At 29.2% G+C, this 27425-nt stretch overlaps 2 protein-coding genes across 2 annotated transcripts; one reads left to right on the top strand and one right to left on the bottom strand.

The window, feature by feature from the left end:
• The first annotated feature begins 13173 nt into the window (after positions 1 to 13173).
• Positions 13174 to 19634, top strand: LOC108345623 (potassium channel AKT1). The gene is made up of 11 exons (XM_052873646.1): positions 13174 to 13503; positions 14553 to 14918; positions 15015 to 15072; positions 15171 to 15488; positions 15570 to 15815; positions 15914 to 16012; positions 16147 to 16179; positions 16266 to 16451; positions 16713 to 16907; positions 17008 to 17083; positions 18581 to 19634. The coding sequence occupies exons 1-11, from the start codon at positions 13352 to 13354 to the stop codon at positions 19498 to 19500; spliced, it is 2649 nt and encodes an 882-aa protein (XP_052729606.1). The 5' UTR covers positions 13174 to 13351; the 3' UTR covers positions 19501 to 19634.
• A 435-nt stretch (positions 19635 to 20069) lies between these two features.
• Positions 20070 to 26409, bottom strand: LOC108345614 (uncharacterized). The gene is made up of 7 exons (XM_017584243.2): positions 26158 to 26409; positions 25807 to 26065; positions 24664 to 24749; positions 24409 to 24555; positions 21446 to 21569; positions 20541 to 20827; positions 20070 to 20408 (listed from the first exon to the last, which is right to left on the bottom strand). Exons 2-7 carry the CDS (start codon positions 25994 to 25996, stop codon positions 20316 to 20318), a joined length of 927 nt encoding a protein of 308 aa, XP_017439732.1. The 5' UTR covers positions 25997 to 26065; positions 26158 to 26409; the 3' UTR covers positions 20070 to 20315.
• Positions 26410 to 27425: the final 1016 nt, after the last annotated feature.

Raw genomic sequence — 27425 nt, 5'->3', positions numbered from 1 at the left:
AAATATATACATATTTTGTCTTAAAAATCTTTCAAATAGTTCATAAAAGTTAAATATGTATATGATGTGATATGGTGTTAGGTAATGTTACGGACAATGTCTATCCGCAACTCCACTAAAAAAAATATTTGATTTGTTATAAAATACCCGTGAATAGTCACGGGTATCCACAAATACCCATAAAAATTTTTAAAAAAATATTTTATACATTTTTTAAATAAAATTACAAAAAAAAAATATAATATAATATAAAGTAAATTAAATATAAAATAAAATTTAATTTTAATTAAATTAAATTAAATTTAACCTAATAAAATATAAATTAATTTTATTTTTAATTTAATTTAATTTAAGAAATAAAAACTAATATTTGTTTATAATTTTTTGCGGGTAGCGGGTACCTACGGGGCGGATAGTTTAATACTCGCACCTGATCCGTTTAGAAGCGGGTATTAAAATACCTGTTACCCGCATGTAATAAATATCTACGGGTAGTAACTACCCGCCACGAATTTTATCCGCGGATATTCATACTCGTAAGTTTTTTTGTTATCCCTAAGTAATGTATTAAAGGGATTCTGTAGAGATTATCCAGATTGTGCTAATATCTTACTCATGTAGAGGAAGATATCTAGTTGTCAAAGTTAAAGGTGGTTCCTACAATCTAAAGCTTTGATATTGAAAGGCTCGAATCTCGCATATATAAGGAATTTACCATGATCATGTTTAAAGGGATTTGTGTCCCTATGTAAACCTATAGCTATAACTCCTGAAAGATAGGAGTGAGTTATGACAAGTGCGGAATTAGATTGATACATTGGTCTTTCGAAAGTGGAGACAAATGTCTATGTTTTGGGTTGAGTCATGAGTACGAAATTACATTATAGACATTTGGTTTTAGACATTAACAATTACTTTAAAGCTAAGGATAAAACATAGTCATGGGTTACAATTTTTGTTGTTGAAATCATATTTACAAGAAAAATGAGGAGATATGATAGAACGAGTGAGATTTTAATATATATATATATATAATAAGATATGATGCGATGATTGAATTATTAGTTATTATTTAATTATATTATTGATTTATATAGTATTACTAAATTTTCACTTGTGTGTGGTGATTTTTCACATGTTATGATCGTATATTCATATACGAGAACAAATGATCATTGGATAATAAAGTGAAATAACAATAAAATTATAAAGTTGATGTTTGTTTTATATTGTGGAAATGTATATTTAATGAGAAGATTTTAACTTAACTATATATTTTTGTATGAAGTAGAACTTTTTGCATTTTCTTAAGATAAGTTATCTTAGCTATTTTTATATGAAATAGAACTTTTTGGATTTTCTAATTATCTTTTGAAGAACTTTCATATAGAAAAATATATTAAATGTATAGTGGGGTTTAACTGATAAAATATGTTACTAGTTATATAATTTATGAATTTAACGATAAAGTAGATGCTAATTGGGATTGTTACAATTCTATTATTTTTATCTCAATTTGTTTTTCAAAATTCGTTTATCTCACTTTTTTTATATTTGAATTAAAGAATGAAATTGAGGACATGAAAAATAAATGAAAAAAAGAGAGAATGAAATGTGATATTTTTTGGATGGAGAAAAAAAAGAGAAAGTAAAATAAAAATTTGTAATATACTTTATTAATGCATTGAAATAAATTTAATTCTATATTGATAGATTTATAAAATATTTTTCTTAAAAAATTAATATAATTTTTAAAAAATATATATATTAAAATCAAAACCAAATTTAAATTTAAATACAAAATTATTATAAATTTTAATAGACAAAATTATATTTTAGAATAAAAATATATTAAAAATATCAAAATTTAAATTGATTAATTTTATTTTATTTATTATTTTAGTATTTTTATTTTAACTATTCTTTTTATTATAATAATAAAATATATTTATATATATTTAATTATTATTTTTATTTATATTTTTATTATTTGTTATGATAGAATAAAAGAATAAATATTTTATTATAATCAATTTAATTTTAATTGATTATTGGTTTATAAGTAAAAGTTAAAAATTTAGAAAAAGAAAATTTGACTTTCATCTCGTTGCATAAAAGGGCGAAGATGTATTATATTGGATGACTTTAATATGAATTGTATTATGCTTGATTGTGATGGATGGGATAATGTAGAGATGTTGAAGTAAGAAATGTTATATTGGTATTGAATGATGACTTTGTGAAGGATTATTCTAACCTTGATATAATTTTACTTATATAAAGAAATATCATGTTTGGTTGAATGTTTGTTGAGAACTGAATGAAATTTATATTTAAAGTTTTGGTGGTTGATCAAATTTGTGAATATTGAATTAACTTTGTCATGTTGTATAGGTTACCTTATCTTTATATATAGCTTCCTATGATATAGACAAGAAGATGACAATGTTAGTGTTGTGTAAGTCATTGTAAGCATGTTACGTGGACATTTGATTTATAACTGATATAATATTTGATTATTAATTTAAAAGAAAAGAATTAAGTATATTTGTTTTACCTTAATTAATATGAATTATTATAATTACACTACTTTATTCTTTTTGTTGTTAATATGTGATTTACCCACCAGTTATAATTATGTGATATACATGACCCGATGATGAAACATATAATAAAATTATTAGAGAATATAATTTATTTAACAGGTGTATATTTTATTAGAGAATAATAGACACATATCACCCACTATTTATTTCGAATTACATATTAATAAGTCATCATTTATTTTCTTTTGCATTAACATAACATTTAATTACAATATTTCCATTAATTATCTAAAAATTGAGAAAATCATTTCTCTAACCACAAACCTTCCATCAAAGATCTTCACGGTCAAATCGAAAAATCACGTCTCTTGAATCGGTTGTCAAATTTTCATCTTGATCCAACAATTAACGAAGCAAAATACTTGATTTTATCAAGATAACTCAATAAAAAAATCAAGGTAGTGCCGAACATCCAAAATGTTGCACAAAGTGGTGTTTGGGACTTTGGACCACTAGAACTCACTATGGTACCGCTCGTTAGTTCATGGAGTATATTTAAGTTATTTCAAGCCTTTATTATGTCATATAGACTCACTTGTCTTAAAAAATATGTTAAATACACCAATGCTCAAATTTGAAACATGTCAAACATAAATCATATATTTTTCGTGGTCTCATTTCCTTATAAAAATTGCATCCCAATTACTCAATTCAATACAAGAAAAAACATCTCAATAAAACAATTAAAAAATCATGTCATCAAACTTCAGTCACACCATAAACCATCATAGAAAGCTACCACAATCTTATCATCTTCACCATAAATACAAGAAATCAAATAATTTATTCTAGTATGAATAAATAAAAATCAACATCTAAAATAGAAAAACTAACCAATCAAACAAACTTCAAAGGTATTTATAAGATACATTTCAATGTTATCAAAATCTTAAAACAATTATATTTTAAAAGATTTTTGCTAGTTTCTCTTATTTCAAAACAACTTATTCTTAAACAATTTGCTAAGTTTAAGAAATGGAGTTATCTTCAATAATAACGTATACCTAAGTGTGTAAATAAAACCAAAATTTAATATATATAATAAATTTAATTGAGAGGATCATTCTTCTCAATTATTATTGAGATTAATAACTAAAATACTATAAAAGTCCAAGAAAGAAAATTTAATAGAGTAAATAAAAACTTACTTTATTTTTAAATTTGATCTATTCAAAATATTTCTTTTTACTTCATCTATTCATTATAGTATTATTAATTTATGAAATAAATGTGATTAGAAGAATAAATTAAGATAACAAAAAAAGAGAACTATGACGAGAAAGGAAACATTGGATGATGTTTTTATCTCTTTTTTTCTTATTCTTATCACTTTATACTATTAATATATTATTTTATTATTTTATTAAACTTTGACTATGAAGAAAAAAGTAAAATAAAAATAATGTAACAGTTAAATTATTCTTTATTAAACTATTTAAACAAAAATAAAATATATTTTAAATAAAAAATAAATTTTAATAAATTTTAATTAAAATATTTAAATCTATGAGATATTTTAAATTTGATTATATTTAAAATTAAACTATTCTTTAGTATCGAACTTATCTAATAAATTAATTATATAAACTAATAATTAAAACATGGGTATAGTATTATTGAAATTCTATCTGATTTTATTAACAAAAGTTTTATTATTTTTTATTTTCAATTATTTATTCAATACGCTTCTTACTAATTAATAAGGTTGTTGTTAATATATTGTTATTATAATTTTTATCATATGTCAACTTAATTTAGTAAAAAATATCTATTACTTATTTTCTCCATTTCCTTTTATTTCTAATATTTAATATTTTTGCTCTTTTCACTTTGTATCATAATGAAATATATATATATGAGTTTGCTAACTTGCATACACAGTATGACTGTTTGTTAGTTGGTACATTTTAGCTATGTGTATCGAGTTTTAGTAGACAAAAATATTATAATATATGATGAATTCTAAGTTTGAAGGTCAATGGTATTTTAATAATTTTCATTATCAAAACTAAAAAAAAAAACCCAAACTCTGCCTCACCTCCCTCGTTTCTCTCAACCTTTTTTTTTCATCTCTCTTACTCTAACATTTTATTTGTCATCCCTACGCTAGTTCCAATTGAAAAAAATCAGAAACACTCTCCTAACCCTAATCTACCTTCCTCACTTATCAAATTTGTTTCTCTCTCATCTCCATATTTTTCCTCACCCACACACAATAACCTGCCACACCACAATTTGTTGCTTTTACTCTGTTAGTTCATTTGTTTCCCAGTTTAATAACAAAATAATTGATGATGTTGATGTTGATTTTTAATTAGAGAGTTGTGTTATATATTTTCCCTTCTGATTATTATTAAATTTCGTTTTAAATTTTAGAATTTTGTTGTGTTACCAACACCCCCTCTATAGACACACCATCGTCAATAAACCACGATCAAAATCAAACTAAGTTTAGCTAATTAAAAATTAAGTCAGAAGAATGTAATGCTAAATAAAACATTTAGCTTCACAAATCACATAAACAAATTGGATAAGTGAGAAAGGTAGATTAGGGTTATGCGAGTGTTTTTGATTTTTTTTCAATTAGAACTAGCATAGGGATAACAAAGAAAATGTTGGAGTGAGAAAGACGAAAGAGAAATAGTTAAGAGGAACGAAATAGGTAAGCAAAGGTTTGGAGATTTTTTTTAGTTTTGATAATGAAAATTATTAAAATATTATTAACATTAAAATTTAGAATCATATATATATATATATAATAAATTCATTAGTCCCTCAATTATTATTTTTCGTGTGTATTATCTTTTAAATGTATTTTTAATTTAATCGTTTTTTTTTCATAATTTAGAACAACGTGAATTAATTTTATATTATATATACCTTTACAATTAGCTTTTTATTAGTTTTACAATTAACTTATTATCAGTTCACGCCTATTATTTTGATGTATATATTTATAATGATGGTGAAATGAAAATGGTATTCATTCCATTCTTTTATATTAGTCCTTTAAGATTTTTTTTCCCACCTAAATAAAGAGAATACTTTAAATATTTTACAAATTTAAATTAATTAGTTATTATATCTGTTTCAGTTTTTTTAATTGAATATATATTTATGTCATATTACATTTTATTCTTTTCTATTATAACTATTTTTATCTTTTATGTTAATTAAATTAAACGTATTATATATATATATATATTATGTTGAAATTTAATAAATAAAATATGAATAAAAACGTTTTGCACTAAAAAAAACTGATAATTAATAAAAAACGGAAAATTAAATATAAAATTTTATAAATATTTAATTAAAAATAATTGTATTTTGATTTGTTGTACACCACCTTGACTGATATTTAAAATAAAACAGAAAAAAAAGTCAGACAAATAATAAATATATAAATAATATATTATTTTCTTCAACCTGAAAACAATGCAGTTATATTTAAAAAAATGGGAAGGCAGTAGTAAATCTGCGCTAATTTCTATGATTCTATCTACTATCTTGAATGTTTTGAAAGTTGGGACGCAAGATATCAGTGCCCCCACAATAAACGAAAAAATTGAAAGTCAACCACGGAGGTTTAATTAAAATAAAAAAGAAAAAGTAAACTATTCTGACAAGAGTCGATAAGGTATTAAATGTGCATCAGTTTTTACTATTTAATTTTAATAAAAAAGTATAAAAAGCATCAAGTGGTGATACTGAATTCACATGTTGGATTGAGTTTGGAGGTATATGATACGCTGAGCGTTTACTCAGATGATTATATTCTGCTATACACATACAAAACTATATCAGAAAGGTTATTGTCTTCTGAATCTCCAGTTACATATGTTACTCCATGCATAAAGTTGAATCACTGTAAAAAATGACATGAAAAAAAATATAGAAATAAATTATGACAAGTTAATATATATATATATATATATATATATATATATATATATATATATATATATATATATATATATATATATGTATATATGTGTGTGTGTGTTGTGTACGTATGTATAGTTATTGTTGTCCATTACAATTATTCAAAATACCATTTAAGTGTAATAGAGAGTATTTTAAAAAGAAAAACAAAATTTATACATTTTCCAAAATATGATATATTTCATTACTGGATTTAATTACTCCTAAGTTTTAATAGACTTTCCATAACTCCTAAGTCTTCAGTAACCTTCTATAACTCCTATGCTACTACAATCATTTATGTTTATTTTTCTCACATATTAATATATAATCATTCTATAAGGAAAAAACAAAACAAATACATAAGAAACGAATGTAAGGATAAGTTAATACATTTAAAATGAGGAAACTTAAAATATTAAAAAAAATATGATCAAATAAAAAAAATTCCAACTTATATTTAAGATGCAATCAGCACTTAGCTTAATTTTTGTCATTTTCTCACTTACATCTATTATAAGATTTATTCAACAAAAATTTACTATAAAATTATGATGGATCTATTAAGGGAAGAGATTCGTTATACGAAGATAACACCACAAATGAGACTTTAGCCAAATTTATATGAGAAATTAACACTATCTTCAATTCAAAACCTTATGACAATAAGGTTATAAGTTTTTATCCTTACATATATGATGCTCAACTTATCCATTTTTATCTAATTTGAAACTTAAACTTATACTTGCACTTTTAACCATCTTCCTCACAAGGGTAGATCCTTTCACATTGGTACACTTCCTTTCGAATGGAAGTATTATCAACCATGAGTATCTTTTTGATATCACTAATGAGTATGCTAAAGAGGATATTCACTAAGAATACAACACAAAAAAATGAGACCTATGTTAAACTCATATAAAAGATTTATACCACGTCCAATCCAAAATCTTAAATCAAATAATATTTCATATGACTCGACCCAAAGTCTCAATCAAACTTATAAATAATAAAAAATTTATATCATATAATAAAAAGATTTATAATCAAGTTCAATTTAGTGCTCTAAATAATTTTTACAATTTATTATAACAATATCTTTTACAAAAATGAATAACTTAATACTTAATTTTTCTAAATATACTCTCAATAATATATTCTGAAATCTATAGTTAAAGTAACCCATAAAATTATATTAAATCATTGTCACAGATAAAATTATTGAATATAATAGTTTAATTTTCAAAATATTTTTAAAACAAATTAAGGATCATATATTTTGGCACTTGTACTTTTTCGACAAATTTGATTTTGGTCCCAGTAATTTGAACTTTTCGTCAACTAATCCTCGAATTTAAAAAATAGTTGAATTTAGTCTTTTATCTATACTTTGATATAGAAGGAACTTTGTAACAATAAAAAATCACATATGATGTGAGTTCAATCATCTGTTAACTTTGTAACAATAAAAAAATTATTATTAAATGTTAAACTGAGGTATTAAAAAATATTAAAATCAAATTTAAAAAGGTTGATGTACGGAATTCGTCAATTTCGAAGTACAAAAGAATAAAAGACAAATTTGAAAAACAGAACACAAATCAAATATATATTGTTTCTAAAATTAATTATAATGATAACTAAGATATTACATGACAATGTAATTTTATACTTCCTTCATATTAAGTTTTTAATAATCTATTATAAACATTTATTCATGTAGAAAGAATACCTTTGTAGTTCTCCTTTATCTTTTAGCACTCCTTATTAATGTTAATTTTAAGTAAATTTGAAATATATATATATATATATATATATATATATATATATATATAAATTTAAGTATTAACTTTTTATGCTAAAATTATTTCAGTATATCGAACTAGTAGAAATGTGTTTAAATATATTCATTTGTTCTATTTTTAATGTTTGGATTATAATATAATAAAGTAATTATAATTTTAAATCTTAGCAAGAAATATAGAAAATGATTGTTAGGATAGAATATGATTAAATTTAAATAGCATAATGAGATTGTAGAAATATATCTTAATGGATTAGTTTCTTAGCATGACGGAGGAATATTTATCAAATATATGAGGAATCAATATTTATAAATATTTGTAATATTTGTTGACAAGTGATTGTTAAAAAATATATTAAACTTGCAAGAATATCTATTAGAAGGTATGATAACTAAATTCGTAAATGAACATGTTACACGTTATTTAATTAGTAAGTGTTTTTTTATGTACATTATATGTAATTATGATAAAATATGTACATTTTATAACTTTCTAAATAAGATAATATTAGATATTATTATGAAATTTCACATTGAATTAATATTTTAAAATTTATCAATTATTTATCATCATATAAAAAAAATTTAAAAAGAGAAAATAATAACAAAAAAAAACTTCTAATAGATATGACACTCTCACTCCCTTCTTTCAAAAGCCATAATAAAAGATACACTGATATATTTATCCATAAATATTACTTATAACAAGTCATTGTCAATCATATGTTCCTATATTAGAACATAAGTAACAATATCGACAAACAATAAAAGAAACAAATAAAATAATTTACAATACATTGAATATTAAAAAAGAAACAATTTGTTTAACAACAAAACTCGTACAAAAGAATCTTCGACCAAAGGAATCAAAGAATCATAAAAATATTTATAAGACTCAACATTCAAAATGCTATATTGAGTTTGAATATTTGAGACATTTAAAAATATGTATCGTATTTTTAACCAAATATGTGATTTTTAAAAATATTTATAAGACTCAACATTCATTATGTATCATATTTTTAACCATGTGATTATTAAATTATTCATATGAAAATTCATTTATCATCTAGTGCCAATTCAACATTTGTGGCAACCAACCTTAAAGTAGCTTATTACACAATAATCAAGTCTTGATGATTCTTCACCTTTGATGTTTCATTTCATATATTGCATTTGATATCATATTATTCTCCTAACTAACCATTGTTAAGAAGTAGACTTTTAATCCTAACTCAACCCCACAAAACAGGCATGTAAAGTGAGGTTTGCATCCACTTATATACTATAAATTGGCCTTATCTCTAATCAATGTGAGACTTCCAACACACCACCCTCACGCCAAGGTATATACGTCTCGAGTGTGAGACTAGACAATAATAGCTGATCTGAGACATCATTAAGATATACTCTAACTTGCCCTGATACTATGTTAAAAAGTGAACTTTTACGCCTAACTCAACTTCACAAAATCGGCATGTAAGGTGAGGTTTGCACCCACTTATATACTATAAATTGGCCTTATGTTGAAAGTACATTGATTAGAGATAAGGTCAATTTATAGTATATATGTGGATGCAAATCTCACCTTACATATTGGTTTTGTGGGATTAAGTTAGACTTAAAAGTCAACTTATTAACAACCATCACTTCTAACATGATTGCATTATAATTTAACTACATACATAATTTAACTACATGCAATTATAAACATCAGTTCATCAACATTATGGAGTTGTATCTTTCCAAAATTGTACTTATCAATGTTAAATAATGTAACAAAATGTATAACACAGATTTTAAAACTCTTAAAATTAACGTATGAAAAATAAATAAAGCACTTCCTTTAGAATAAAGGAATATCATTTAACTACACTTCCTTACTTGATTTTTTTTAAATATAAACTTCCTTTATCTCTATCAAAATATAGTTTAATCGAAAAAATATTACTTGATTGGAATTTCTTTACTAGTTTTAGTAAGAGTCTCCATAATATTATTTGATTGTAATGAGTCACATTAACCTTATTATATAAGTGACATATTTAAATCTAAAAATTCTTGAACTTCAAAATTCAACAAAACTAATAATAAATAAACTTCATGTCACCTTACTGTAATTCAACCCAAGACTACATAAATACCTAAGTATTGAATAAAATAATCATTATGCAAATTAACATTAACCAAAGTAGAATTCCATTTAACAATCTAAAGATAAAAAGAAAAATTTACAAGAATTTCTCAATATTTATAAAATTATTTGCATTTAAGTTGAACTTACTAAATTTTCTTATCTTTATAGTTTCATTTGATTTCACAATCTCAATATTTAACCCATTAATCATACATGAGTCAAAACTTTAACAAAAAATTAATGACACGAAAATTTGTGTTTTTATTAGTGCAAAAAAACGAGCAAGATTGAAAAAGAAAAAGAGTTTAAATTAACAAGTAAAAGGAAGGAATTTTTTTCCAATTTATATTTGTACAATTACTCTTATTAAATTTTCTCCTTCTGTGTTTATATTTGTTTCAACCTAAAATTAAAGTTCATACCTAAAGATTTTTAAATGGGTTTAACTTTGTGAGTCAATTTGACTGAGTTTGAGTTGGATTAAGTTGAAAAAAATGATTTTTTAGATGTTGATCAAACTAAACCGATTAATTTAATTTACAAGTAAAATAAGTTTGGATAAATGTGATGATTGTTTGAATTTAAATCATTAACAATAATCTTTTATGATTTTTTTTGTCAATGTTTCATTATTTTTTTGTTATAATTACTAAGGGTTCTAATTATGTAGGTTGACACTTTGATCTTTTTAAATATCATAATGTTGTTCAATAATGTTTAAATGATTTGAAGGTTTAAATTATTTATTTATCTAATTATATTGGTTGACACTTTGATTTTTATTTATTGGTTTGATTGTAATGATATAAGTATACAAATCAAATTAATTCACTTTAATTAATTGTACTATAATGAAACAAATATATAAAATAAATAAATAGAACAAAACATACTTAAATGGATCCATTCAACTAAGTTGCCAACTCATGATAATCGAGCTGAAATATAAATTTTTTTATTTAACAAGAAGTGAGACAGATTAATTCACATATCAACCAATCAATATAAACTAAGAGAATATTTTAATACTTCCTTCGCATTTTCTCATAAGTTACCATTTTTCACATAAACATTTGAATACCTAATTAATTAAATTAAAACTTAATATAAAATAATCTTAATTATCACTTTCAGTTTATTTTTCTTTAACATATTAAAAAAACACAAATCCTTAAATATCCCCATTCAATCAACATAAAACTTTTGGTAAAAATTCTTTTAGAATATACATATTTTCCTCCTAAACTCAAACTAAAAATATTTATTAAATAATCCAAATTTGTAATTGTTTTTTAAGCTATCTATTATAAGTTATTGTATATATCTTTCTTCTTTAACTAGCTAATTTATAATTTGTCATATTTTCTTTTTTTAGTTGTTTCCCATTAAGTTAATGTTTACAAAATATAAAATTTAAATTGGTATAGGAAAGATAAACGTGTTAACCGGTAAGTGTTTGATTAATATTATATAAAGGAGTTCTTGAAAATTCATCTGTTTACATATAAGCCATTTTGTAGGAAAATGTATTTACATATCAAATATTAAATACTTATAAATGACTTCCATACACACAGATAATTTTCCAATTTTATAAAAAATAATAATCAGAGTCATATAATCCGAGACAATCACCTTTCACGATATTTACATGAATATAATGATTTTATTAAAGATAAATAATCAATTTAGTCATTACATACGTGAGACTCATCAGTTTAACGGAAAAAATGATATAATTTTGAATGTGTAAAAAGTCAAATTGGTATAGTTTAATGATAAAATAGTACTAATTTATTGTTAAATTTTTAAGTTATATTTGAATAATAAAATAGTTCCGTAAAATTTAACATAATGACATAATTATAGATTTTTTTTCTCATTGGAAAGTAAATTTACCATGCTTTATTAATTTAAGAATCAAATTAATTATTTATTCATAATAATAATAACAATAATAATAATAATAATAAATAAATAAATAAATATGATAATAATAATTCATTTATTCATCCTTTTACATTCTAATAAAAGTTTCTAAAATAATAATTAATAAAGTAGAATTTTAGAAAAATAATCCTAAAAGACATAATCTTCTAAAGAAAGTGTGAATAACAATGTGTGTTCAATAAAATAAAATAAAAAGGTATATGTACTGTATGATCCGATCGGTATGTTATTTCATAGAGTAATTTTAAGGAAGAGTGTATTATGTTGACTGAGATAATTTGGAAACCATTCGGTGTATTTTTCTAATTTAAGGATTAAATTGATAAAAATGGACCTAAATAATATTGGGGGCATAATTGGATCGCAGTTGAGCCAATTCTAACTAAAAGTCTATAACAAAACATATAAATACGGAGGTAAATTAAAAAAGTAAAAGTGAGATTGATTGAATTGGCATACTTAATTACTTTTAACAGATATATCCGTCGCTCGGTAAACTCTTAACTAAAATTTATACTAAGCATTCATATTAATAACTTTTTTCATATAAAAATAAAGTATTTATTACATAAAAGTGTAAAAATGTAATAAATTTATATTTCGAAATAAAACGTGCCCTCTAATTGTTTAAAATAATTACTACAAATATATTTAATTTGAATAAATATTGTTAAAAAAAAATATCCACGAAGGAGCTGCGTATTTGTGTTGGGTTGGTGTGTATATATAAAGGACACGAGACGCTGTGGTTCATTGCCATTTGCCACCATTCTCCAACCGAGAATCGCTTCCGAACAAAAGCACGTTCATAACCGCTTCCACAACAGCATGCCGACCAATAATACTCTCTTGCACTAACATTTCAGTAAAAAGTCACACACGGTCTCAACACGGTCACCACCAAACTCAACTAAACAGAAATAAACAAAAATGTTGGGCTGCGGCCAAGAAGAGATTGAACTGTCACGGGATGGCAGCCACTACAGTCTCTCCACCGGAATACTTCCGTCTCTCGGGGCCAAAAGCAACCGTAGAATCAAGCTGCGCCGCTTTATTCTATCGCCCTACGGCCGCCGTTACAGGTTTTTATTTAATTTTTTTCTTTTTCAATGTTTATTGCGCTTTCTTTGTTTGAATGCTGTATTAACAGATTTTATTTCTGCATCGTTTCGATGTATTTTATATTTTCTTTTTCTTTTCGAGAGAGAAGGGGAAACAAAACAAGGACTCATGGCGTTCATGCTTATTGCTTCTGTTTCTTTGTTTTTCCCGGAACGAAGCTTGTTGAGTTGTTTTGTTGCACTTTTAAATTGTTTTTCGTTAGATGCTAACTTTTTGTTCTATTCCATTCTTAAATCCTTCCTTTTGATAGTATTCTGGCCGTTCCTTCCTTGCCAATGTCGAGTATTCACGTTCTTTTTCTTTTCTTTTTTTTCAATTTTGTGGCCTCTTCTTGATTCTATAATTTTGCTAATTGCTGAATGGTAATATCTGTCTGTTTTCTTTTACGGGTTTCTGTGTTTTTATTACTGTGTCGTTTTCCGTGTTGTTCATAACCTGAATTGACGGCACTAGATCTCTTCCTTGTGATCCCTGCTGATTACCGAAAGAGCAATTTCGCTCTTTCCATTTTCTTTTACGTTTCATCTTTTTTTAATAATAGTTCCATTGAGATCTATTATTGAATTAATTAAAAACCATATACCAATTGCAACTGCCTTATCCCATTGAGGTCGGCTACATAAATCACATTCTGACTAACGTTATCAACCTATATAAAAAAAAAAACTATGTTTTCGGTTTTGGTTTACTTTGTTGAACTTGAGTTTTCAAAGGCAGAGGCACGAGCTTCCATCTGGCAGTAGTCAAACTGGGAAGTTTGACTTTGTTTCCCTGGATTTGAAACAACTAGAGTATGGTGGTTGTTGTGCATGCAATGGAAGAGTCCGCATTGGATTCCACCGAAAACAAGTGTCAAGGAATAATTCAAAATTTCTTATAAATATGTTTTGTTGTTGACTCTGCAACTAAAACTGAAATTTCGTGTATAAAAATATTTTTCTTTTCTGTGTTTTCCAACGCAGATGAGTAACACTACTATTAGGTAAATAAAATTTGTTGGATTTTGCAGGATATGGGAAACTTTCCTTATTATTCTGGTATTTTATACTGCCTGGGTTTCTCCCTTCGAATTCGGATTCTTGAAGAAGCCAGAACCACCGCTTTCCATTTCGGACAATATTGTGAATGGATTTTTTTTCGTGGATATAGTTCTGACCTTCTTTGTGGCTTACATTGACAAAACCACCTATTTGATCGTGGATGATCGGAAACAGATTGCTTGGAAATATGCAAGGACTTGGCTGGCCTTCGATGTTGTCTCCATCATTCCTTCAGAGCTTATACAAAAGTTATCACCTTCTCCTCTTCAATCTTACGGTTTATTCAATATGCTTCGCCTATGGCGTCTTCGGAGAGTCAGTGCTTTGTTTTCTCGGTAATATTGACTGTTTTCCGATGAAGCAACGTTTTTATTTTTTTTCTCATTTATTTGGCTTGTAACTGTGAATGTGAATAATACATTTTTGAGTAGGCTTGAGAAGGACAGAAACTATAACTATTTTTGGGTTCGGTGTGCCAAGCTTATTTCTGTAAGTTTCGAAACTTATTATATTTATAATCTTTATTAAAAAGGAAGATGAATTTGACATGTTCAACAGTGCACTGATTGTCTGAGTGATTTTTATAGGTTACTCTCTTCGCTGTTCATTGTGCTGGGTGTTTCTATTATCTTATTGCTGCACGTTATCATGATCCAAAAAAGACGTGGATTGGTTCAACGATGGATAATTTCCTTGAACATAGTTTGTGGTCAAGATACGTGATGTCTATTTACTGGTCTATTACTACCTTAACAACTGTCGGTTATGGAGATTTGCATCCAGTGAATTCAAGGGAGATGACCTTTGACATTTTCTATATGCTCTTTAATCTGGGGTTAACAGCGTATTTGATTGGTAATATGACCAACTTGGTTGTCCACGGCACAAGTCGAACCAGAAAATTTGTAAGTATACAGATATAGTCCCAGTTAGTGATTTTAAGATCACGAAAATGTAAAAATGATTTCATTTTTCTCAATTATCAGAGAGATACCATCCAAGCTGCCTCAAATTTTGCCCAAAGGAATCAATTGCCTCATCGGTTGCAAGACCAAATGCTTGCCCACTTGTGTTTGAAGTATAGAACCGACTCGGAAGGGTTGCAGCAGCAAGAGACACTTGATTCTCTTCCTAAGGCCATCAGATCCAGCATTTCACATTATCTTTTCAATTCTCTGATTGATAAGGTCTACTTGTTTAAGGAGGTTTCGAATGACTTGCTCTTTCAATTGGTAAATGCAATTTTTTTGTCCCTGCTCACAATTGATACAAATATTAATTTTAATCTTCAATTAGTACTGAGGGCCCTATTTTTGACTCACTATAAAAGGTATCAGAGATGAAAGCTGAATATTTTCCACCCAAAGAAGATGTTATCTTGCAAAACGAAGCCCCCACTGACTTTTATATACTGGTCACTGGTGCCGTGGTAATTGTCCAACTTATTTATTTGAATAGTGTATCCACATTTCAAAATTTATTTATTGTAACATAATATGAGATTTTTCTTCCTCTGAAGCAATCTTACAAAAAAGGGTTTCTGATGCCTTAATTGTTTGACAGGAACTGGTAGTTCTTAAAAATGGGGTTGAACAGGCAAGTTCACTTACTAATACATGATGAGAAAGAGTGATGGAATATATAGTATGACACTAAATCTTAATGTGAGTAACTGATTTCAGGTTGTTGGAGAGGCCAAAACTGGTGATCTTTGTGGTGAGATAGGTGTGCTCTGTTATAAGCCACAGCTTTTCACTGTTCGAACGAAGCGACTAAGCCAGTTGCTGAGGCTAAATCGTACTACTTTCCTGAATATTGTTCAGGCCAACGTGGGGGACGGAACCATTATCATGAATAATCTGCTTCAGGTCTGCATAACATCATGAGCATTCACTGCATATTGACAATGAGAAGTTGCACATTTTTATGATTTAGTTAATGCAAAACTAGGCCCTGCTATATATATATATATATATATATATATATATATATATATATATATTGTACATAGGTTTGTTCAAATATGATAATCGAATGTAAAAAACTTGTTTTTCTTAAAGCGATATTAAGTATCATATTCAACAGAGCAATGAGTAATTTTATGAATGTGGACTTATTATGGTAAGCAGCATTTGAAAGAGCTCAACGACCCAATCATGGAGGGAGTTTTGGTGGAGATTGAGAACATGCTAGCTCGTGGTAGAATGGACCTACCAGTGAGTGTGTGCTTTGCGGCAGCAAGAGGTGATGACTTGTTGTTACATCAGTTGCTGAAACGAGGAATGGATCCAAACGAATCCGACAACAATCGAAGGACAGCTTTGGTGGGTGAATAGTGTTATAATTTTTTTGTTACCTTCTTTACATGGTTTTTATTTTCTATTTCTTCTAATCTATAGTGCTTATTTGTGCTTGCTAAATCAGCATATAGCAGCATCTCAAGGGAAAGAAAACTGTGTTCTGCTTCTGTTAGATTATGGGGCGGACCCCAACATTACAGGTCGATATTTCTTACAACTTCCTTAAATTCTATTGCTTACACGCTTACGATAGAAAATTACTTTGATACGAATACGTGCTAAGATTTTGAAGAACTGTGGAAAATGAAGACTTCTATGCATGACAATATCTACAAAGTCAGGATTTCAAAGTTAATTAATAAGCATTTGTATTCTTGCGTATTATTTTAAGTCTGCCACATTAGACGTTTGTCCCACTGCCCAGGACTCGGAATGAGTGATTATTTAAATGAAGATTTTTTAAAACATTAGATGACTATTATATGTATAAAAATAGAAGGCTTTCATCGAATAATGAAACATTTACTAAATTAAAAACAAACACTTGGTTTATAATTTCTTTTATTTTCCAAAACTTTCATGTCTCTAGCATCAGCATATTAAATAAATAACCTATGGCTCACATGCCTATCTTTGTTAGTCATCAGTGTGTGATTATTTCTTTTCTTGTAAACGTAGCACAGATTTCCTGTATTTGGATTTTGCAACTTATTTAACAATTACAACTAAACCAATCAAGTTGTGCCCGATGAGGTCACCATACTCATAAATTTTAATATCTTTGAATTTTCTACATCCATGTGCCTCTTGATTTGCTTTCAAGAAAAGTATTTATTAATTTGCATCTCATATTTCGTGGATTAATATACTTAAATTATCCATCCTTGCATATTGTGTCCTCATTTTGTGATATTTAATCTTTGTCAACACTCTAGTGGTCCTCAGAAAACAATGTGAGGTTGAAGTGGGAAAAAGGTCCTTGCAATGTAATAACTAATAATAGAAAATGATCTATCTTATTAATTTGTTAATAATAGGAAAGAGAGTCCATTATGCATGTCTCCTATTAGGAAACTGAAGTCTCTCATGGTCGGTAACAAACTAATTATAAATCAACATACTATTATGAGAAATCGAAGAGCCGTACGGTCACCAAAGCGGAATGATCGACGCCTCTTTTGGCTTCCAAAACATAATAAAACTTTTGTTATTTCGTGGTGTTCGTCTGTACTTGAATTTTTTTTTTCTTTTTTCGTTGAATATAGAAGTATGAAGAAGTCTTCCTTAAATTAAAAATAGAGAGATGGCATTTTCATTGTTATCTTATTCCCAAGTCGCACAAAGTTCAGAGCCCATTCGTCGATTGTATCTCTATTAATTATGGATTTTAGTAATTAAAATTCTATCACGAATTTCGTACTAGAATATATAACGTCATTATTAAAGTAATTAATTATCGATGTAAATCAAACAAGCTGTAGGTGGACCTTGTAACACCCACTCCCCTCATGACACAATAATATCTAAACTTATCAAGAAGTCATTATCAATCACATGCATGTGCATGGAGTGCTGTGTGAAAAAAGAATTAGACCAACAAGTTGCTCTAAATCATTTAAAACATTTTTCCTCGGTTTCTTTCTTTTAGTGATTCTACTTATAAGAAAAAAAAAAACTCAATATTATTGTACGTGCAGATTTGGACGGTAATGTGGCACTATGGGAGGCTATGGTGGGAGGACATGAGTCAGTGAGGAAGGTGTTGGCAGAAAATGGAGCTAACTTGCAATGTGGGGATGTGGGCCAGTTTGCATGTACCGCTGTTGAGCAGAACAGTTTGAAGTTGCTGAAGGAAATAAGGCGCTACGGAGGAGATATCACCCTTCCAAGCATCAACAGTGGGACCACAGCCTTGCACGTTGCAGTGTCGGAGGGGAACGTTGAAATTGTGAAATACCTTTTGGATCACGGGGCAAGCATTGACAAGCCGGACAAGCACGGCTGGACCGCCAGAGGTCTGGCAGATCAGCAATCTCATACAGAAATAAAAGCCATTTTTGACTCCACTGGGGACCCTAAGGTTCAGTCTTTCGTTACCATACCCGAGAAGCAGAGTGGGTTCAGGTTCCTTGGAAGGTTTACTAGTGAGCCAACCATGCCTTCACCCCTTGACGGCTCATTTCATGGAACGGATGCCTCTTGGAGCCAGAGCCAGAGCCAGAACCGTCCAAGGCGTAGGAGCAGCAATTATCATAATTCACTCTTAGGGATGATGGCAGCAGCACATAATGGGGAAAAGGACCTGCTTTTGCCTCTTGACATGAATAACAAGGCAAGCAATGTCATGAAGAGTAGTAATGCAGGTAGTCCAGCTAGAGTGATTATTAGTTGCCCTGAAAAGGGTGAGGTTGTGGGGAAGCTTGTTTTACTACCTGGAAGCTTTCAAGAGCTACTTGAGATTGGAGCCAAAAAATTTGGTGTCTATCCTGCCAAGGTTTTATGCAAAGATGGAGGTCAAATTGAAGATTTAGAGGTTATTAGAGATGGTGACCATCTGGTCTTTGTCTGTGCTGGTGGGGTTGTAGAATCCAAGTGTCCAACTCCAGCACCACTTTAGGATGCCATGCATATGTAGAGTATGCCTACAAGGAACGTCTTTACTATCATTGTAATTTTTTCCCGTTCTCAACTGTAAATCTTTTAGCCATATCAATTTTACTAATGTGAAATAAAATATTTTCCCCTTCGGTTTCTTTCCGCTGGAAATGGTCTTCGAATTACTTTATACAAAGCTTTACATTTTTGGAAGTTACGATTACTGTGAAGAGGGACCTTGTCATAAGGCGGGTTTCTGAATGGTGTAGACAAAAACATCAGGAAACAAAACATACGGCACCGTTATCAATTGCGTTAAAAACTTTCAGTGCACTATTATGAATTGGGTTAGAGATGTACATCAGTTATCAGAGCATTCTTGCGGCAACTAGCCATGTTCTCCCCCACCTCAACATAAAAACGGATAAAGCGACTCATCACAACAACACACTATATTTATTCTGGGTAAGCATGTAAAATTGCCTTGGCCCTCCATCCTTACATAACAACAAAAATCATCTGTTGATACCAAGAAGCCTTTCGATTGAAAAGGAGGGCATATGTGATGTGATACAAAGAAATGTAGACAGAGCGATATGAATGAATAAGGTATTTGGAGAGGTCCACTAATCATTACTTAGCTTCATCCTAGGCACGGACAAATATCTGCATATACTTTTATCATTTTTCAAGTCAGATTTGAAGTATACAGAATCTGGCAAGATCTAGATTCTTTTTTTGAAAGATATGAGAACGATGAGACTGTAAATGTCAGGGAAAGCAACAACTTGATACTGTAATCATTCAAAAACATTTTTACAGATAAGTACTTTATAATCACAAAAGCTTGAGCATTTTCAAGCGGCCTTCATGTTCTGGGTCCAACTTTGGTGGGAAATAACAGCCACGAAGATCCTCTACTATGTATTCCTGTAAATATTTACAACAATAAATGTAAGAAAGAAAGTATCAAATGTAATAAATGTGAAAATAATTTTGGGCAGCTGATTTTATTTAAAAGATACAACATGGACATTCAATATATCAGTAGGGTATTACTACCTTTGTAAGTTCCCTCTTGGTGAGGATATGGTAGTGCCTCTGCCAAATTCTTTGAATGGCCATGGTGGCAGCAAGAAAACCATACGCTATACCAAGAATTGCAAAGATGACAACGAAAACAACCACAAGGGCAAAGCATGCCTCCATTGAAGCGGGAAAGCAATCCAGGATGCCCCATCCATAACAACAGTTCTGACAACCAGCCATTCTGGGGTCATTGGTGTTGAGGGAGGAGCAATGCAGTATGAGACCAAAAAACCCAATCAGTACAAAAAAGGCCAGCACTCCTGACATACAAACATTAACCATCAGAGAGAGATGAACAGGAAGCAAAAGCTAGAGCTTCCAAACAATTATTACTACCAACGGTTAATTAACTAAATGTGAAAATAGGTCCATTGAATGAAATTTGTTTAGGTATTACTATTTGAACTGTTTAAGGAACATGCAAACAAAATAGCCCAGTTAAAATGTTATACACGTTAAAACTAACTTTCTATCATGGTGTTCCTCCTTTTCCCCCTCCAGAAAGCCATTAAACAGGGATGGAGTATACTATTTAATGACTTTGATAGGCTTGGATCCTCCCGTCTTATTTGACATGTAGTTTAATTCAAATCAAACTTAACTGGTCTGGTTATGTGTCTGTCTCTCGGACATGACTACAGTGTAACATGAATGGATCCAAATTCCACTCAAATACAGTATGAACAATAATCTCGTAGCAACTCTTTTGAGATTAACATTAAACCTTAAGGATGAGGCAAATATCAAAGCGGATTACATGACGATATGGAGAAATATGATTACTTAATTTCACAAAAGCTGACAGCATAAAAAAGACATACAGAGGAATTTTGTCCATTGGTTAACAACAAATAACTTAGATGACCAAAAAACCTTACCAATACAATAATAAAATGGAATAGGATGCTTTGACAGTATCCTATCCCAGCCATCATCAAATGAGTTCCTGAAGGAACCATCTTTGTCCATGATGTACGCAAAGCCACCAATAGCTGCAATCACCTAGCAAATAAATAGAACATAGCTTAAGACAAAACATGCAAGTAAGCATTACAAAATATGACAATATGTTCCATACAAATAAAGGTACATCAACCAATTTTCAAAACAAAACTAAAAGTATAAAAAAAGTTAATTTACAAGCCCTTAATTATCTATCAATGTTGACACCACCATGGGAAAAAATTGTAAGAATATGACATTGACAGTGACAGCCAGTTCGTTTATCAGCTATGACAAGATTGTTAAACTAGAAAGTTTTCACAATAAACTTGTTAAGCATCCATAGACTTGACTTGCAAACTTGGAAAGAGTTTACCTAATATAAAAAGATAATATCGAAATACCTAGCAACGATGTATAACATGATACTTTAACACAACAATAACTCAACATTTCAACTCCATTATATAGGAAAGTAGTAACAACAATAATAAAGTAAGATAGTACATTAGTAGTACTAAACAAGATCAAACTAAATAATGACCAAATCATGCACAAATTCATAAAAACACAAGTTGCTTAAGTATAAATATAAATGACGAATGTGTTACACACACAAATTACACACACTGAATATAAATGACGAATATGTTAAGAAAATCATAATGACAAACTAATTTCATAACATTTACAAAATTCTCATGATTGTCATCACATAAAGTCCTAACCATAACTAAAAAAAACACTTAATATTTAGGATGCATTGCTTAGGTTTTGGGAGCTTGACATTATCCTATAAATGGGGAATAATTGGGAACAATGTTTTACAAGCAAGCATAATGGCCACAAGTAAATAACTGGTTCTGAAATTTTGAAAAAAGAAAAGAAAACTATAAAACAGACAACATCTAGATGAAGACAAACATGTGAAAAGACGAGAAGAAGAGAAAAGAAGAGAGAAATTGTTAGGATATAGGATGATAGGATAGATTGGGTTTAGAAGTTAAGGGTATGGGGGTGTCGGTTGTAAAAGGGGGAGCGGGTCAGAGCTGTTATAAATAAAGCTCTTGTAACTCTGTAGAGGGTATCAAGTATATTTTGTGTAAAGTCAGGTCTTTAGCCTGTAGAGACAGGTTATGCTCTCAACCAGGGAGGTTATGCTCCCAACCCATTCTTTGTAAAGAAGATTCTTTTACGGTGAATAATAGAGAAACCCATTCTTCCATTACTGTTTCTACCTACTGTTAGTGTTCCTTAACTTCTAAACCCAATCTATCCTATCATCCTATATCCTAACAGAAATAAATGAGAAGGAAAAGAAAAATAAAACAAATGGAGGGTACGTGAAAAAATAGAAAAGAAAAACTTAGTTTCAAGGTTTAGGTCATCAGAGCTTAGTGTTCGCTGCAGTTCAAGTCACCAAAGTAAGTTATTGCCATAGACTTCTCGATGGAGACTCAAGGACGGAGAAGGGTATTTTGAAAGAGGGCTCATTCTCTCCCATGTTAAAACAAGGGGTTATTTTAGAATGAGCCAAGCCCAAAATCTTGTCTTCAATAAACAAACATAAAACGAAAAAGCAGATAATCCGCCATAGTCACCATGTCTGTAGCAGTTACCACAATGGAAATGGCGAAAGATGCCATATCCTTCAGAATAGCAAATGGTGGTGACTAGCAAAACCGCCATGCCATTCCTTGACAGGCACCGCCACAACCACCATATGATAACACTGTTCTTAACTTGGGAGTGTATGCAGGTTTACAAGAGTATACAACTTAACTTGAGCATTTGACAACAATAACTATGAACTACAAAAATTCCTAGTAAATAAAAGACTCTTGAAACTAAAATACTGTCATCTCATATAAATTGGGCTCTTCAAGGTTGTCAAAATCGTGAATTAACATTTAAACTTTTAGAAGATTAAGATCTTAGAAAAAAATGAACTAATTCATTATCAAATCCTTTTTTAACTAAACTCTTTGAACTCGCATAAACTCTCAAGTCAAGAAGTGAGTCAAAGAGTTTAAAATCAAATGTTTTTGGCTTGGCTTTTAAGCCATAATGACAATGTTTCATTATAACTCAAATTTTTTGAAGAAAATAACTCCTTTTTTGAATTATTTTCACATTAAGAACTTATGCTTTTATGAATTTATATACGATTTAATCATCTATGTATTTTAATCTTATTTAGCACTATTGTACTATCATACTTTATTGTTGGGATTTGCTACTTTTCTTCCTTACGAAGTGGAAATATTGAACTATTGTTGTACTATGAGTACTATGTTATACATCATTAATATTTTTTTATATTAGGTAAACTCTTACAAATTTATGAGTTAAATCTAAAAGTCAAGTATATGAAAGTTTCACAAGGTTATGTAGACTTGCTCATTACCACAATTATACAAAACAATTATAATCCGTGAATCCTCTTTTGGATTCCACGTTTTTTTGGACTTCTTTGCACTTTCAACTGATACCAGAGAAACCACCTCACTGTTATATTCCAACCTCCCACTTCAGTTACTTTTCTCTCTGTAAACTATACCAATTCAAAAAATTAAAAAATGTAGACCAAAAGCCTGTCTTTCCACTAGTATTCGTTACATATCTATTGTTGCTACGCCAATGCAAATAAAAATTTGTGTGTAGTAACTAACAATACGAAAGTCCAGTTTAACTATCCTACGGTATAGGCACAATCTTCTTTCTAAAAAACGAGTCTTTACAAGATATACCTAATAAAATTTCATCATGGTAACATATGTAAGAGTGACTTGAAAATGAGATATTCTAAACAAAGAACATCTGCCTTGAGATAGCTTAATAAAAACAAGGAAAACATAATCATAAATATGAAAGATAAGGAAGAGCTAAGAATGCTCACAGTCTGTACAGCCAGAAAAACAAGGAAAACATCCCTTGCTACAAAAAGTCTGAACTTTATTTTACGCCAAGAGTTGTCCTCAAACAATTCAACTCTAAGATGAAATTGGGCTTTGCAGGTGGTGCAGTGTGAGAAGGCAAATCCTTCCTACAAGGCAACAAAAATAAAAGTTTTTTCCAAATTATTATATGATCTCTCAACAAGTTAATACTAGCAGTTTAAATTACACGTGAAGACAAGCATCAAATTATACACCTTTACAGAGCGCCAATGATCAAGACACGAGCGATGAACAAACTGTTGAGTACCTTTGCACATGCATGGAGATATTAATTCATCCTCTACAAAATCAAACCCAGAATTAGCTTTGTGCAGAATACAACCACCCAAACAATAACATTCATATTGTTGTTTGCTAACATCATGTAGCACTAATCTGATGAGTTGCGCAGGTTTGGAGTCAAGGTACAGGAAATGCCCAAGTTTCAATAATAAAAAGCCCAATCATCATTTTATCTACCAAATCTTTGCTTGACAAATAAGATCATTGGTCTTCTTGTAACTTTTAATCACATTATTCAGTGCAGAAATTATTATCAATGGAAGATGGCAAACAACCACCACATCATTCTGCCAAGGTGGTCATGGCACAGCCATTTAACAACATTGACAAAAAATGAGAAAGTGCAGCACAGAGTTTTTTTGCTGTTGTTTATTAAATTTAAGCACTGCGTATAGCATTTGGGAATGGGGCACAAGTTCGTGCATGAATTCAACAGCAAACATTTTAAATAAATGACAATAGTTTTCAGATTTCCATAGCCAAGTTTATTTTATCGAATCCCATTTCATCAACCAAAATAAATTAAAAAGAAGATTATTTCAAGCATTAAAGTGAAAATAATTCCAAGTATCATCATACAGAACTAGAACACCTAAATTTTCTAATGTCAGCCTCCACTGCCAAGGCGTGTAGAACAAGAAATGTCAAAATACAAACTTCTAGTTTGACGGTACGAAAAATTAAGTTGAAGGTGAAATAACATGACATTAGCTTTCGATTGTACAGTAAAAACAAAATCATAGCATGTTTAGAAAGAACAAAAGTTTCAACAAGGACCAATTTCAGACACTACAATTCTACAAATACAATTCACAATGGAACGGGAAAAACTGAAGACCACAAATATCGTATTTGATCACAATGTCACCAATTTTGATAATGACGACGATACACTGGTTCCTATTCTGAGGACTTTGACTGCACTCTCCGAAGCCACTTACTTATGAAGACTCTATTTTATTTACAGGGAAATGCCCATATTTCACAAATTAACAATTCCAACCGAAAATGACAAAATTCGGCATAAATTTGAATGCTTTTGCAGGAATTTTCACCTGGATCAGAATCGCTTTCGAGGCAAATTCGACAACAGGGGAGTAAGCCTGCCTCAACGTCTTCTTCGTCATCTTTGATCTCACCGGAGCTTCCCGGAGACTCCTCCTCCTCCTGATTAAGGAGCAAAGGGTCCGAATCACTAGGGTTTTGCATGACCGGTGGAGGCTGAAGCTGTACTTCCCCCTTCATTGATGCTTACTGTTCAATCAAGCAAGTTTTGAGGATTGAAAACCCTAACGCAACACGATATCGCCGAACCTATCACGGCGATCATAAGATTCAGCTCCTTGACGGTGAGGAAAAAGATTGAAAACAAAAAGAGTGAATTGAATTCATTTCAAACAAGGTACCTGAAATTCAGAGGGGTCCTTGGTGAATCACTGCTTAAGAATGTTGATGATAAAAATACAGGCGTAATGTAATGCTATCCCCAGTGATGATAAAAAAATCAGGTTCAATGAACTGTTTTTTATTTCTTTTTCTGTTGATTCTTCGATTTCACCAGAAAAATACAGGGCTCATTCTAATCACAAACCTAATTCTTGTCTTCACGTTTGACTTTTGAATTTTTTTTTTAAAGGAAAAAAACTTTGTAATGTGACGACCCAATAAAATTAGTCTGTGTAATTTATTTATATAGATTTGAATTTGAACAGTGTATTCAATAAACACGCCCTTAAGACCCATCAATTAATTGCTTTTATAAAATTTTCTTTGACAAAAAATATATTTTGAACATTTTTTAACGTTTTATTACATACATTTTTTTCTAACTTAAATTTTAAGATTTAAAAAATATATTGAATATTTCCAGAAGCTTCACTAATTTAACCACCACAGTTCGAAAAACAACATTACATTTAAATTACCGTCACCTGTGTCGTCATCTAATTCACAAAGCTTTGTATTCACCAAATTTCACTCTAAGCAACGGGTAGTATAACTTTATAAGACTATCCTGCACAAAAAAATAAAATAAAAGATAAGTTAGCTTTTATATGTTTAATATTAAAATTAAAATGTGTATACATAAAATATTTTTATTGATTATTTTGTTTTAGTTCATAAAATATGAAAGCTAGTCTAGAATCTATATTTTCACCACCGGAAAAGCATTGAAAATTGAGAGTTTAAATAATATTTTAAAACATTTTTTTTGTAAAACAACATTTAATGACTTTTGTAGGAGTTAGACTCTTTGCAATACTTGTTAGACTTAGTATATTTGAAAGAGAGGTTAGGAAAACGTCTATAAAACAAAACAATAATACACATTTGTATACTAGTTTCCTTGAACCTGAATTACATCTAACTATTCCCTAAGAATTCTTAAGGAGTTTTACTAATCTTTAACAAAGATTACACGAGTTTCACCACTCTTAGTTTATAATGATTATCAACCACTCTTGGTCTCAAACTAATTAACTTACTAGATCGTTTAACTCAACTGAATTAAATACCAAGTGTTGTAATTCACATTTGAATTTAAAAGACAACTAAAAAGTTTTATTGAAACGAAGATACAAATTTGACAACTCTAATTGAGAGAATAAGTTTTCAATATAAAGCAAATTTGAAAGACTTGTAAAGATTTTATCTTTAAACAAAAGTGTTAAAT

The sequence above is a fragment of the Vigna angularis genome, chromosome 1 (genome assembly GCF_016808095.1).
Source record: "Vigna angularis cultivar LongXiaoDou No.4 chromosome 1, ASM1680809v1, whole genome shotgun sequence".
NCBI classification, from domain to species: Eukaryota; Viridiplantae; Streptophyta; class Magnoliopsida; order Fabales; family Fabaceae; genus Vigna; species Vigna angularis.
This window is presented reverse-complemented; position numbering and strand designations above follow the sequence as displayed.